At 32.2% G+C, this 14,860-nt stretch overlaps 1 protein-coding gene across 4 annotated transcripts in view; it reads right to left on the bottom strand.

Annotated features, from left to right (window-relative positions):
• The window catches only part of Ppp1r12a (protein phosphatase 1 regulatory subunit 12A), a 134,722-nt gene that overhangs the window by 14,809 nt on the left and 105,053 nt on the right, over positions 1–14,860 (bottom strand). For 3 of the 4 annotated variants that reach the window (XM_013364115.4, XM_013364118.4, XM_005337992.5), the window contains 6 exons: positions 12,166–12,256; positions 10,823–11,023; positions 10,422–10,590; positions 7,619–7,740; positions 4,458–4,523; positions 619–635 (listed from right to left, as the gene is read on the bottom strand). In XM_013364115.4, the coding sequence (XP_013219569.2) occupies positions 619–635; positions 4,458–4,523; positions 7,619–7,740; positions 10,422–10,590; positions 10,823–11,023; positions 12,166–12,256 (666 nt within the window). Of the gene's footprint in view, positions 1–613; positions 3,224–4,457; positions 4,524–7,618; positions 7,741–10,421; positions 10,591–10,822; positions 11,024–12,165; positions 12,257–14,860 lie in introns of those variants that run through there. The other variant, XM_040280275.2, reaches the window with a different exon arrangement.

Below are 14,860 nucleotides of genomic sequence, written 5' to 3'. Positions count from 1 at the left end.
GAAGAATATATCTTTACTTTTAATTGTGAATCCTTTTATTATCTAATTCTGAACTCAGGTTACCTTTTCTGATAAATGCTATCTATGGTTTCTGCATTTTAATTTAAGAGAATCATCAATATATAAAACACATTCTTGTTTTTATAGAGCTTTGGTTAACAATTATGGGTAAGAGAAATAAACTGAGAATAGACTGAAGGACAGTATTTTTGAGTTAGATGAAACTTTTAAACATATCTTCATTTTCTTTTACTAAAGCAGGGTTAAGGGAAGAGATACTAAATATCTAACCAAATAAATTTTTGGATAAGTGTGTATTTCATCAGTTCCTGATGTTAATAATGAAACAGTCAAAGCTGAAATAACTTAGGAAACTCTGAAAAAAGTATCACTATTGCAAAGATGTGGGAAAAATCTTTCTTCCCTTATAGTGACTTACTATGACCAATAAACTAAAAGTAAAGCCTTTAACAAAGAAAAGCTAATAATAGGGACTGGGTCATTTAAATTTCTATAGGTTTTAAAAAATTACCCAACTCATTATAAACTTACAAAATACATAAATATTAGCAACATATTTCTAGAAAAGATAAAAATGAGAAAAAAAGTAAAGCATACCTAGAAATGGAATCCGTCTAAAAAGAAAAAAACAGGCATACTAAATTTGATGCTTTCATTTCATTAAACTATTAACTGATGACTGAACAAATGAACTTAATTGACATTAACAATGTTTCACACTATTAAACAATTTGCTAAATATGCTTTAATGTGGTTATTGTTAGAATGAAATTACAGAATAAAAGCATCACTGTACATTTTTATATGCACAATACCATATGGTTACATTTGTGAATTTCTTTTGTGAATTCATATAAACACCACCACATGTAGTTTTTTAACTAGAAGAAAAAATAAGGAGAGACTAAAAAAAAGTATCTATTACTTATACTCAGGAAAAGAAAGTGACATGTTTACATTTAAGAAATGTCAAGTTTACTATGTGACAAAGTAAATTAAACAACAATTTTTTTCATTTTTGGTTTTGAGGCCTGGGAACCATCATTCTATTTTTTCTGAGTATGACTTCTATAGATGTATGCATAAATGAAATCATGTAGTATGTCTTTTTGTGTTCTGCTTATTTCACCTAGCATGTCCTTGCTCCCTGTATCATAAAATCCTTCTTCCAGAATAAAAATATTCTTCTAATTTTTCTGTTTGCTAAAAGTTCATAAAAGTACATGGTATACAAAGTTCCTCTGTAGTTCCTCATTGTCCATCCCTTAGACATCCACTGCTAACATTTTTCATACATACAAGATTTATGTGAATACACAAAATACTTATTTATGCACATGCATTTTATTTAATCTACTCCCTGAGAATAGACATTTAGAGTGTTTTCATTATTTTGCTTTACAGGCAATGCTGCTAGTTTTATTTTTATATACTTGATTTATATCCTTGGAAAAAATTTCTCAAAGCAGAAGTGCTAACTTAAAAACAAATGAACATCTCCTTAATGCTTCTGATATGTATTGTAAAGCTGATCTCCAAAAAAGCTCAATTTATTATAGTTCTAAGACTTTATATATGTGATCATGCACATATATCATATTAGTAGTCATACCAATATGGGCATTATTAACTTTTTATCAATTTCCATTTTACACTGTCATGCCTTTAGTTATTAATGAGCTAGAATACATTTTGCAGCTTCTTGGTCATTTGTATTTTTATTTTTGTAAAATTTTAAATTTCATTACATTCTGTTCCCCATTTATGTTTGTATAAATGTATGTATGTATATATACTGGATTTGTGAATATACTTTTATAAAGTCATATAAGTAACATGCAGTTTTAAAAAGACACAGAGGCATTCAATAATAAAAAGGATATCAAACTTTGTCTCAATATACTTATTTATTTAGTTTTTACTGATCCTCAAATATTAAATGTTTAATGTTAGAAAAGGCTACAATTATTTACTTTTAAACTGAACAACTTTGTGTCATCTAAGTTTAATAAAAGTATCTTTTCTGCTATATTCCAGCTTTACATGCTTAAATAATCAAAACTTTTTTTTTAATTGGTGTCATACTTATTTTAAATTGGTTTATCACCAATATTCTTTGTGTGCTAAAATTTTTTTTACCATTCAACAGCTTAAGGAAAACAAATCACAATAACCAAAGCAACAGAAACCCAATTTTTGGAAATAATGAACAATGATATGACAAAGTAATTCAAATTATGTTATAAAATTTCATCTTAATTTGATTTTTATATGCTGAAAGTAAATTCAGTTTTACATGTAATTCAGAACTTTTCAGTGACTTCATAACATCTAAAAATTTACTTTTCTTCAATCAAACAAACATGCCAGAAAGTCATCTGTCAATGTGTTTAGATTGGATTAAAAACTGTTTAGAAGTTTTGTTGTTGAAGACATTTTTGAGGTAATTATAAGGACACTTCAGAAAGTGACATAAGAATTTTGCTCCTCACATTTTTTCAAAGAAGTTAGGGCTAATGCTATTAGTTTTCAAAAGAGAACAACATACTTATTGGGAGAAGAACTGTAGTAAGATATTGCAGAAGACATTGTGGGTCAGCATCTTCACTCCATCCTTCCTTTTTCTCAAGGTATATCAGCCATTAAGGTTTAGATGAGATGATGATATATAGCCCATACTAGGAGCAAGATGGCCCTAACACCTCAGTGGTAGACATGTCTAACCTAAGCCAACTATAATTCCATACCTATGAGATAAATTATTTTGAAGACGAAGCTAACATATAAAACTATATAACATTACTAGAGTACAATAATGTATTGATATCCAGTTTGGGTTGGATTTTCTATTACTTGTGACTAAAAGAATGCTAGCACAAAGTAAGATCTATAGACTCTTCTGTTTAAGACAAAAATTATTTAAATTGTTTGGAACTAAGAAAACTTTTTTTCTAGAAACAATGTTCTAAGAATCTTAATGTATTTCATGCATAATTTTTACAGTAAAATTTAAACACAGTATATGCTTCAAAGTTACACCTTTGTAAGTCAGAAACTTCTCCTTTCCACCCAGCTTGAGGAAGGTGGGTCTGTGTGATAAGTCAGTTAGAAGTGTCAGCTGGGAATGTTTTACTAATTTCCTTTCTCTTGTTTACCTGTCCACTTTTTTACCCCTTGAGAGATGGGAATTCATAGAGTACAACTGGGAAAGGAAATGATGGGAGAATTTGTTACAATAGAAAATAATAAAGAAGGGACAGAGATGAATTGGGGGAGTTTTAATAACTGATTTGCAAAAGGTTTAATTGACAGACGTGACAAAGCTTTACCCCTGCAATAATTTACCCTCAGTACTACCCTCACTCCTCAATCTATCTGACTACCTAAATATAAGAGTATCTTTTTTCTTTTAAAAATTTTTTTTGTAGTTGTAGATGGACAGCATACCTTTGTTTGTTTATTTTTATGTGGTGCTGAGGATCGAACCAGTGCTTCACACATGCTAGGCAAGCGCACTGCCACTGAGCTATAGCCCCCACCCTATAAAAATATCTTTTGAATTAAAATAGGAACACTTTGCTCTAATGGGAATGATACAGTCACATACCATAGGCAATTAGCTTTTAGTCGCTTCACACTACTCTACATACTTCCGTGCAAACTGAAAGGATTGTGTTATCTCTATTAAGGAACCCCAAGACAAAATGAAGAAGATAACATCAACATGACTGAGATGCTATTTCAGGCCAGATAGTGGCAACTCATGTTGGCAGTCCCTATGTGAACAGAACTAAAGTATTTGATCTTTCTGCATACCCAAACAATAGCAAATGGGGAGGGTAAAAAAGGCAAGGGGAAGAAACTCCCACTGCTTGTTATCTGTGCAACCTTAAGTCATTCAAAATTGCCTTAAACCGTTCATCACTTCTGAGAGGGTAAAAAAGCCTTTTTTAAAAAAAGATGGCTAGGAGTATCATTTCTAATAATCAATATAAAAGTTCTTTGGAGAAAGAAAGTTAGAGGTCCATTTCCTCTAGAACTTAACTTTACCATCTATAGAAATAAAAATCTGAGTCTGCTAGTTCTAGATTTCCACTACTTCTGAGAAGTATCCTTTAGGTATTTTCTTCTCAGCTCTGAAGGTTAAATTACATACAATAAACTATGTCCACTTGATGTGTTTTGGTAGGTGTTGTACATCCATGAAACTAGTACTACAATAGAGATCCAGAACACTTCTATTACCTCTTAAGATATCCTGTTTGTCCCTACTTAGTCCTTCTACCTTTAGCCCTTAAGCAATCATTGATACTGTATCTCTGTAGATAGGTACAATATGCAATAACTGTTTTGTATGAATTACTATAAATTAAACACAATTCAAAAGTAATCCTGTAAATATGAATATTATTCAATACAAAAATAATGCTATTTACCTGAGTTTCTTTTTTATTGGATCCTTCTTCTGTATCTGATTGTTGTTCTTGTTCATTTTCATCACTCTAAAATAGATTTATGAAATTAAAAAAATGATTTTTAAATGGGAGTTTTTCAATCCTATTTACAGAAAGCCTATTTTGTTGGCATGGCACAAACTAAGTAGGCTAGCATATACGATGACAAAAACCTATCTAACATGTGGTTTAGGAAACACATTTCTATTGAAGGTAAGGAAATGGAAATTTAAGGTAAGAAAGAAAGAAGATATTCTACTTTATATTATGATACTGTGTATGCTCCAATTAACTACTATTAAGCTACTCAAATATCATGAAGCAGCACAAAAAATTATTTTATGTAAATAAAAGCTAGATTTGTTAAGTTTAGTAAGAGTTTCCCAAAAGTCCTACTATGTTTAGGTGGGGTTCTTTCTAGAAATTTCTTGGGAGTACATGGGATAGAAAATGTAGGTCAGAATATGATAAACGTCTAGAATTCCAGATTATGCCTTCAAATATTCAAGAAATATAAAAGAGAAATTGGTGTTCAAACATATCTGGCTCAGGCTCAATATACAAATACTACAGGCTTTAAACTGGATAAACCTAGTTTCATATTAATACAGTTATTTTCAGCTGTGTGACTTAAGGCAAATTAAAAATTTTTGAGCCACAGTTACCTCATACATAGAGTGAGGATATAAACTTTACAGAAGTATTCCAAAGATTACACAGAATCTTTGTAAAAGTTATTACTTTGATATGTGAGCTGGGCGCAGTGGCATACACCTGTAATCCTAACTGCTTGGGAGGCTAAGGCAGAAGGATCACAAATTCAAAGCCAGCCTTGGGGGCTGGAGTTGTGGCTCAGTGATAGAGTGCTCGTCTAGCACGTTCGAGGCCCTAGGTTCAATATTCAGTACCACATAAAAATAAATAAAGGTATTGTGTCCAACTACAATTAAAAATTAAAAAACACCAGCCTCAGCAACTTAGCAAGGCCCTAAGTAACTCAACAGAATCTGTCTCTAAATAAAATATAAAAAAGGGCTGAGGATGTGACTCAGTGGTTAAGTGCCTCTGGGCTCAATCCCTAGCACCAAAAAAAGTATGTGAAGTTAGTTAATAAGTGAAGAAGAGAAAATGATGATGTGTTGCCACTAGTATGTCATGAACTGATTGCCTTTATGCATTGTTGTTTCATGGGAGAGCTTAGGAACTGGGAAGAAAAAAGTGGGAAGGCTCAGAGTTCCTAAAAAGTTGTAACTAAGAAAAGGAAACAAATATTACAATAGAGAAATGAGTTGCCTGACTACACACCACCCTTTCTTTAAGGATTTTTGTATGTTGTCTGCTAAGGTGCAAACATGGGGCAATAAAAATAACAGGAGTCCCGTGCTTTGATGGATGATTAGAACTCAATCAATGCTGGTTCAAATTAAAAAACAGTGGGACTGCCAATATGGGTCTGAGGAAGGATTCTTATAATGAGGGTCAAGTGCACGATTCCAGAAAGTGTACTTTTAAAGAAAGAATTGGTTTCAATAAAATTGGGGGAAAAAAATACTAAGCAGCTTTGCCTATGTAGTAATTTCCAATACATATGAATTATTGAGAAAATAATTTTAAGTAATAAAACTTACCAAATGATAGGATGCTAAGAATACAAGGTGTTATTTTATTGTTTATGAAAAGTGTTAGTGGGCAATCCATTAAAATCAACCAGACATTATATATTTCCTGATGGAGGAATAAAATACATTGTTTAAGGACTACTAAACCACAATCTGATCAATTCATTAACTCCAAGTACCAATTTACAGAAATATTAAAAAAACAAAACAAAACAAAAAAACCCAGAGGACTATGGTAAATTACCCTTCAGCTCCTTCAAAAATAATTGTTTTAGGTGCTAGGATTGTGGCTCAGTGGTAGAGTGCTCACCTAGTATGCATGAGGCACTGGGTTTGATTCTTAGCACCACATAAAAACAAAATAAAGATACTGTGTCCAACTAAAACTAAAACTAAACTAAAAAAAAAAAAAAGTTTTAAAAAAAGGGAGGGAGAATATTACTGATCAAAAGAAACTTTAAAAAAACAACCAATCATGTGTGAATACTTTATTCACATCATGGCCAATACAAAAATATTAAATCTCTTTAACTCCATTTAATACTTTCCCATATTTTGTGCAACTACATATACTACAAATAACATGCAGTTTTAAAATGTATCTTAACTCTTCATATATTTTAAACTATGTTATTTGTAGCACATGAAATATATTAATAAATGAATATGAACTGAAATTAAAAGATAAACCTGTTCAAAGAAATGTTGCCCTTAATACATTGTTATAAGTTATAAAAGTATAGAAAAGACAGCTAATTATGCTGTTACAAATCAGGATACTGGATGACAATGAAAATGAGGATTGATAAAGCTCAAGAGAAAAAATACGGGGATATATGTATTGTTTTTTTTAACACTAATTCCTTAAGCTATACTTTAATGAACTGTTTTTGCATATATATACTGGACTTCAATGAAAGGTTTCTTCTTTAAACAAATGGGAAAAAAGAGGATAAAACTCATATTGTTTTGTTCTTCCATAGGTATATGTTGTAATAAAACACTATAAATTTCACTGTGCTTCCTCATAATTCATTTTGTATGTGAATAGTATTGGCAGGCATCCAACTGGGGATCTGGATAAAAATTTTTACTTGACTGTAGAAATTTGATAAAGAAAGCAGAGCCTCTACCTGGCATTTCGTGAAATGGAAATCACTGTTATATAAATCTTAAAATATTTGTGAAAACAAAATTATATGTACAACCTCTCTTCCTTTCAAGAATCTCTAAAATAAAGAAGCAGTTTAGTAATTACATAATAATCAATATATGTACTCTGAGCAGCAGCTATTATAATTTTTATTCCAAAGTTGAGACAGAACTGCTTGTACGTGATACCAAAAGTCTAACTATTTTTATCAAGAATTTTTCTTAGTTAACAGACTCAATTGAGAAAGTACAGTGATGAATTTAATAATATATAATAATGAGGCATATAGGTGATTGTTATTATGTACTTTGGAAACATTAAGTATACTATCAAGTTTTAAAAATACTATACTAGTTTTAAAAGGTTCTTACATCTTGCGTCCAAAAAGACACTCCCGTAGATCTTCTTTTCTCTCTTGGTCTTCGTCGTTCTCTGATGGATTTAGGCTGTGATTTATCTTCACCTTCCTTCTCCTCTTCTTTTTTTTCTCCCTCTGTTAAGGATTGAAATAAAACATATGATAAAAATGTAACTTGACCGTATTTTAAAAGGTGTATATCAAAACAATTCTAGGTCAGCCTCTTTTGTGAAGCCTCCTATATTTCACAAATCATAATTAATTTTTCCTCTCTCATTGTTCCCCATACACTTTCATATAAACATACATTCTTTTTTAATTCTTTAGTTGTAGATAGACACAAAACCTTTATTTTTTATTTTTATGTGGTGCTAAGGATCAAACCCAATGCCTCACATGTTCCAGGCAAGTGCTCTACCACTGAACTACAATCCCAGCACCTAGATACATTTGTAAATATCAGGGTAAGAATGAATCATCTTCATTTTCCTAGTGCTTAAAATAAAAAATTTGCTCAAAACAAAATAATATTTGCTAGAGAGATGGAATCCTGAAGTTCTTATTTTGTGATAGGGAGATAGTTGTTATGCCTAAATAATACTTCAAGAGAAAAGCAAAGAAAAGCAAAACAAAGCAAAACCCCCAAACCTATCTTAATGATGGGACAGGTAACAGGAATCATATAAATTTATCAGTTTCTGCTTCTACTACTGCAAGTCCTCATTTAGCAGTAATACGGTATTCTTTTCATTTCCGATAGATACTATCTGAGAGCATACCATTTTGTTCTGTAAAATGTATTTACTTTAATTAAAAATAAATCAACATAAAATATTAGTCTTAAGATTCCTATTTCTTCCCTGCAACAGTTAAAATTACCTTAGGCTTATACATTACAAGAATATTAGAGTCTTTGAATATGCTTAAAAAGTAGACATAGAGAAAACAAAATGATATATAAAAAACTGTGTGGTTAGTAGAGAGTCATAGCAAAAGACAACTCAAAATCAGTATTAGAGGAGTTCTTAAAACAGTTTTAGTATAATTTTATAACAAAAACCTGAAACTCCAATGCCTACATTGCCCATCCAGATATTTGGAATAACTACTTTAAAATGGGCTGGGAGAATGGGTAAATGTTACTACTTAGCTCCAGTCGACTGCTGACGTGTTGCCAAATTTTTCAACTTTTTAATAAAAGCCAAAAAAATCTGAAATTTTATGTGAAATGTCCCTAAATTGTGGCTTAAAATGTCTACAAGTACTATATGGGTCTCACACATAGTAGTTTTTTCCTTTTGTAGTTGTAGATGGACAGAATGCCTTTATTTTATTTTATTTTTATGTGGTGCTAAGGATCAAACCCAAAGAACTGAAGCATTTCAATACTTAACAAAAGAAAATCTATCTGGAAATTAAGAAAAATTATTTTTCTGATGTTTATAGTACATAATTACTGATATTATCATAACTAACACTATAAGATTTAGTTTTTAAAATATAAAATGCCTATATTTAGGAATCATTTTATTTAACGTTTACCTCTAATATAAAGTAGTAATAATTAGAATTTTAATAGAAAGTTTATATCAAATAGGAAATGGTAATAATACAAATTAATAAGCCAATATATACAGCTGAGAAAGAAATCCATTTTTAAAGAATTCATGAAACTTTTGTTTTGAAGTCATCCCAGAGTTGTGGCCCACATGGCCTGGAGTGTGGTCCATCGACTCTGAGCCTGCCACACCAGTAAGGGACTGAGGTGTGTTGGCCCAGGTCAGATAGATATCTGCTCTGTACAGCACTACTGCCCTGAGCATCCACAATCCAACAACCTCAACATTCCACTTTCCTCTGAGTTGCAAACAAACAAAACCAGAAATGAGGCAGACCTGAATGGAAAGTTAATCAATAGAGTTACTGCTTTTCCAAACCTTGATTAGCATAAATCTGAATCAATAGCATCAACTAAGTGCTAAATAAACTCCTAGCCTAGCACACTCAGAGGGCAACCTCCATGGGTTATCCTCTTGCCCCTGCAAGAGTTCTGCTTCTGTTCTTCATGCCTGGAAAAAAGCCTACTCCTTTCTCTCTGGTCTTCCATTACCCCATGAATTTCATTCTTTGAATTTGCAAGACAAGAACTTAGAAGAAGTTGGTAGCAAGCTGCTATAGTCTACTGCAATACTGGAGAGCACAACTGCCATTCAGAGCTGCAATACTGAAGGCTATAACATACCATTCAATGGTAGTGGAAAAGAATCAGGTTTGGCTGGCTGTTACTCCTGGAGCTGGGGATGGAAGGCATCCCTTGCTGTAATTAGCTGTCTAACACTAAACTGGGTTTTCTTGGCTGCAGAGGCCTCCAACTTAAAACATTCTATCCACCAACAGAATAAGTGAATGAAGTTTCATTTCAAACTCTCCAGTTTCACAAGGACATTAAGTGTGTGAAGTGATTTTAGTTTAAAACAATTTCACAAGAAAATATTCTAAAAAGTAGGCAAGAAATAGCTTAAAGCATGTGAAAAGTGCTACACCAATAAACTACTCTAAGAAATAGGCACCCATCAGGTTTTCTGTATTGACTTTTCTTTGTAAGCAGACACGAAGATTTTTGTAAAGTATTAGATTATAAAGATTCATATTAACTACAGATCACATCATTTTCTATATTTATTTTCTATTTTTTCCTCAACCTCACATTCTTTCTGTTTAGGTTGTATCAATTAGTTCCTAATTATCAATTAGGAAAAATCAATTCAAAGGATTATTTAAATGAAACAAATTATTTTCAAAATTAGTCTTCTTACCTCTTTCATTTTCTTTAGTTAATCCTCTGGAGTAAGCAGAAGTTATACCCACAAGACTATTTGGCCTGTTTAGTTGACTTGAAGCATAGAGTGAACTGGTCATTGTAGGAAGGGCAGAGGATGCAGTGGTTGAACTTGAAGTTGATACTGGTCTATAACGTGGAAAAGTCTGTGAAACATTAAAATTAAAATCCACTTGAAATACTAAATACAATAAACATATAGAACACTTAAAGATTCATTTCAAAAGAAAAGTAATTTTTCTAATCATGCCAAAGTAATTCAGAATGCCAGCTAAAATCCTTTCACATTTTCTATGTAAGGTTTCTTAGTATATAAATCTCTGGTATACTTAGAATGATAAGAACTATTCATCCTATTCAACCCAGCTGTACTATTACCTCTTCATATGTTCTAGAGTATTTTTGCTTATATTCATCTTCTCTAGATGTTTCTGACTCCTTCTTTTCTTCTTGTTTCTCCTTATCCTGTTTTTCTTTTTCCTCCTTTTCTTTTTCTTCATTTTCTTGCTCTCTGGTTCTGGTAGAACGACTTCTTCCTATTGTTTTTTCAGCTTCCTGAAGATCAGTCAATGTCACCCCCTACACACAAAAAGGGATAAATTAATTGTGGGATGCATTAAAAGTCCTTTTGAAAAAATATTTTATAAAAATATATTAAATGTCAAATAATCATGTTTGAAATTGGTTTTTACACTGAAACACTTTTTAAGCAGCGAAGTGATTTATTTTAAGAAGTATCACCATGAGTAAGCACAAGGATAAATTCTGGGAAAGTTATAAATGTAAGAAAATGTCTCAGTATTCAGAAATTTTATTAACAAAAAAGAGATATATGATAGGAATATAATTGTTCCCAAGATCAGAGGAAGAAAAGACAAAATATACACTGTTTACATAATACATTACATACATTTATATCTATGAGTGTGTGAAGTATATGTAAATATACATGCACACACACACAATAAGCTAAGGTTAAGATTTCAATATGAATAGTTCAGCTTGAAGGGTGAGTAATGGTAAAAAATCAAACAACTGCTATGGAGCTCCCCAACTATAAGAAAGGAAAGACACAAAGGGATATATAATAATCAGCAAGATAAAGAGGAAGTAAGAAGATAATGACTAACCTGGGAGACATTTTTCTCGTAATTGCATATTAGCTGTTAGATATACTTAATATTAAGAAGCCTTTTCTCTACCCCCTCCTATATCCAAATAGCCACAGAACGCTTTAATAAATAAAGATCATATATGATTAATTTTTTAAATTTTTTCTTTTAGTTGTAGATGGGCACAGTATCTTCATTTTATTTATTTATTTTTTATGTGGTGCTGAGGATCAAACCCAGTGCCTCACGAATCTGAGGCAAGTGCTCAACCACTGACCACTGAGCTTACACCCTCAGCCTTAATTGATTAATTCTAACACTTATCAATACTTACTCTGTCCTGGACCTCAAATTAGAAATGGGGAATTAAAAAGAAAATACTAAAAAAGATACAAAGGCCTACAGCTAATCCAAGAATATAATATTAATAGTATAATCATATATAAAACCATGGGAGTATTTCTATAGTGACCTCTACCTTCAAAATTTATTCATATTAGTATATAGACATCAATATTTTCACAGCAAAGTAAAAGAAAATTTATTACATATTAAGTATGTGTGTTTATATATATTCCATGTTCTATAAATTATACATATTAAATATACCTGTGTTGATCTTCTAGACTGTCTTGCTTGTCTAGATCTTGCTTTTCTTTGGGATTCAGATTCTTCATCTCTAACAGGAGTGAGGTATGATCTATAACAGTAAAGAAAAATTATTAGGTGGAGATATATTTGTGAATATAAATTTATATCAATGTATGTGAATTAAACATGTAAGTTTAGCTTTTCATGTTTTAAGAAAAAGAATCTTCAGAAAACATTTGAATATACTCTATTTCTTTTTAGCTTAAAATTGACATATTACAATTTAATTTTTTCCTCATTACATTTTAACCATATTATTTAATTTTAAGGAAGAACCACATTTATAAGAAGGATTTCAGAAACTGAAGATTAAAAATGTTACCTCTACTGAAGAGGTAAAAACATTTCATTTAGCAAAAGACCAACTTATCAGAATGAACAGGGAGTGATTTTTTTTGGTTTGTTTTTAACTGAGGAAACACTTCTTAGCCAAACAACATCCAAAAAAAGTCATAATCTAACTTCTATTGAGAAATAATTTATTCAATGTTAGTTCTCCAGTTCCCCCTAAAAATTTCCCTGTGTCCTAATATATTAGTGGGCTAAATTCTAAGCATTTATGTATGTATGTATTTAACAAAAGTGGGGCCTTATTTTTCTGTACTCATACTGTTTTCAAATACTAGAAGATAGGTTATCAAATTCATTTTTATTTTTATTTATTTTATTAGTTGTTCAAAACACTACAAAGCTCTTGACATATCATATTTCATACATTTGATTCAAGTGGGTTATGAATTCCCATTTTTACCCTGTATACAGATTTCAGAATCACATCGGTTACGCATTCGTTTTTACATACTGCCATACTAGTGTCTGTTGTATTCTGCTGCCTTTCCTATCCTCTACTATCCCCCCTCCCCACCCCTCCCATCTTCTCTCTCTACCCCATCTACTGTAATTCATTTCTCTCTCGTTTTTTTCCCTTTCCCTTCACCTCCTCTTATACCTAATTTTGTGTAACAGTGTCTCCTTCCATTTCCATGCAATTTCTCATCTCTCTCCCTTTCCCTCCCACCTCTCATCCCTGTTTAATGGTAATCTTCTTCTCATGCTCTTCCTCCCTGCTCTGTTCTGAGTTGCCCTCCTTATATCAAAGAAGATATTTGGCATTAGGGATTGGCTAGCTTCACTAAGCATAATCTGCTCTAATGCCATCCATTTCCCTGCAAATGCCATGATTTTGTCATTTTTTTAGTGCTGAGTAATACTCCATTGTGTATAAATGCCACATTTTTTAAATCCATTCATCTATTGAGGGCATCTAGGTTGGTTTCACAGTCTAGCTATTGTGAAATGTGCTGCTATGAACATCAATGTAGCTGTATCCCTATAGTACGCTCTTTTAAGGTCTTTGAGGAATAGTCTGAGAAGGGAAATAGCTGGGTCAAATGGTGGTTCCATTCCCAGCTTTCCAAGGAATCTCCATACTGCTTTCCAAATTGGCCACACCAATTTGCAGTCCCACCAGCAATATAAAAGTATATCCTTTTCCCACATCCTCACCAGCACTTGTTGTTTGACTTTGTAATGGCTGCCATTCTTACCATCTGGGTGGTTTTAATTTGCATTTCTCTGACTGCTAGAGATGGTGAGCATTTTTTGTGTACTTGTTGACTGATTGTATGTTCTCCTCTGAGAAGTGTCTGTTCAGGTCCTTGGCCCATTTGTTGATTGGGTTATTTGTTATCTTATTGTTTAATTTTTTGAGTTCTTTGTATACTCTGGATATTAGGGCTCTATCTGAAGTGTGAGGAGTAAAAATTTGTTCCCAGGATGTAGGCTCCCTATTTACCTCTCTTATTGTTTCTCTTGCTGAGAAAAAACTTTTTAGTTTGAGTAAGTCCCATTTGTTGATTCTTGTTTTAAACTCGAATTTGGAGCCCACCCCCATAATATGTAGATTAGAGTCAACTTTTTCTTCTATCCCGACCCCATAATATGTAGATTAGAGTCAACTTTTTCTTCTATCAGACGCAGAGTCTCTGGTTTGATATCAAGCTCCTTGATCCATTTTGAGTTAACTTTTGTGAATGGCGAGAGAAAGGGATTCAGATTCATTTTGTTGCATATGGATTTCCAGTTTTCCCAGCACCATTTGTTGAAGATGCTATCCTTTCTCTATTGCACCTTTGTCAAATATAAGATAGTTGTAATTTTGTGGATTGGTCTCTGTGTCCTCTATTCTGTACCATTGGTACACCCGCCTGTTTTGGTATCAGTTACCATGCTGTTTTTGTTACTATTGCTCTGTAGTATAGTTTGAAGTCTGGTATCGCTATACTGCCTGTTTCACTCTTCCTGCTTAGAATTGCTTTTGCTATTCTGGGTCTTTTATTTTCCAGATAAATTTCATGATTGCTTTATCTATTTCTACAAAAAATGCTGTTGGGATTTTTATTGGCATTGCATTAAACCTATAGAGAACTTTTGGTAATATCACCATTTTGATGTTAGCTCTGCCTATCCATGAACAGGGTATATTTTTCCATCTTCTAAGATCTTCTTCTCTCTCTCTCTTTAGGGTACTGTAGTTTTCATTGTGTAAATCTTTCACCTCTTTTGTTAGGTTGATTCCCAAGTATTTTATATTTTGTGAGGATATTGTGAATGGGGTGGTTGTCCTCATTTCCATTTCAGAAGATTTGTCGCT

The sequence above is a fragment of the Ictidomys tridecemlineatus genome, chromosome 6 (genome assembly GCF_052094955.1).
Source record: "Ictidomys tridecemlineatus isolate mIctTri1 chromosome 6, mIctTri1.hap1, whole genome shotgun sequence".
NCBI classification, from domain to species: domain Eukaryota; kingdom Metazoa; phylum Chordata; class Mammalia; order Rodentia; family Sciuridae; genus Ictidomys; species Ictidomys tridecemlineatus.
Note: the sequence above shows the minus strand (reverse complement) of the source record. Positions and strands in the feature narration are given on the sequence as shown.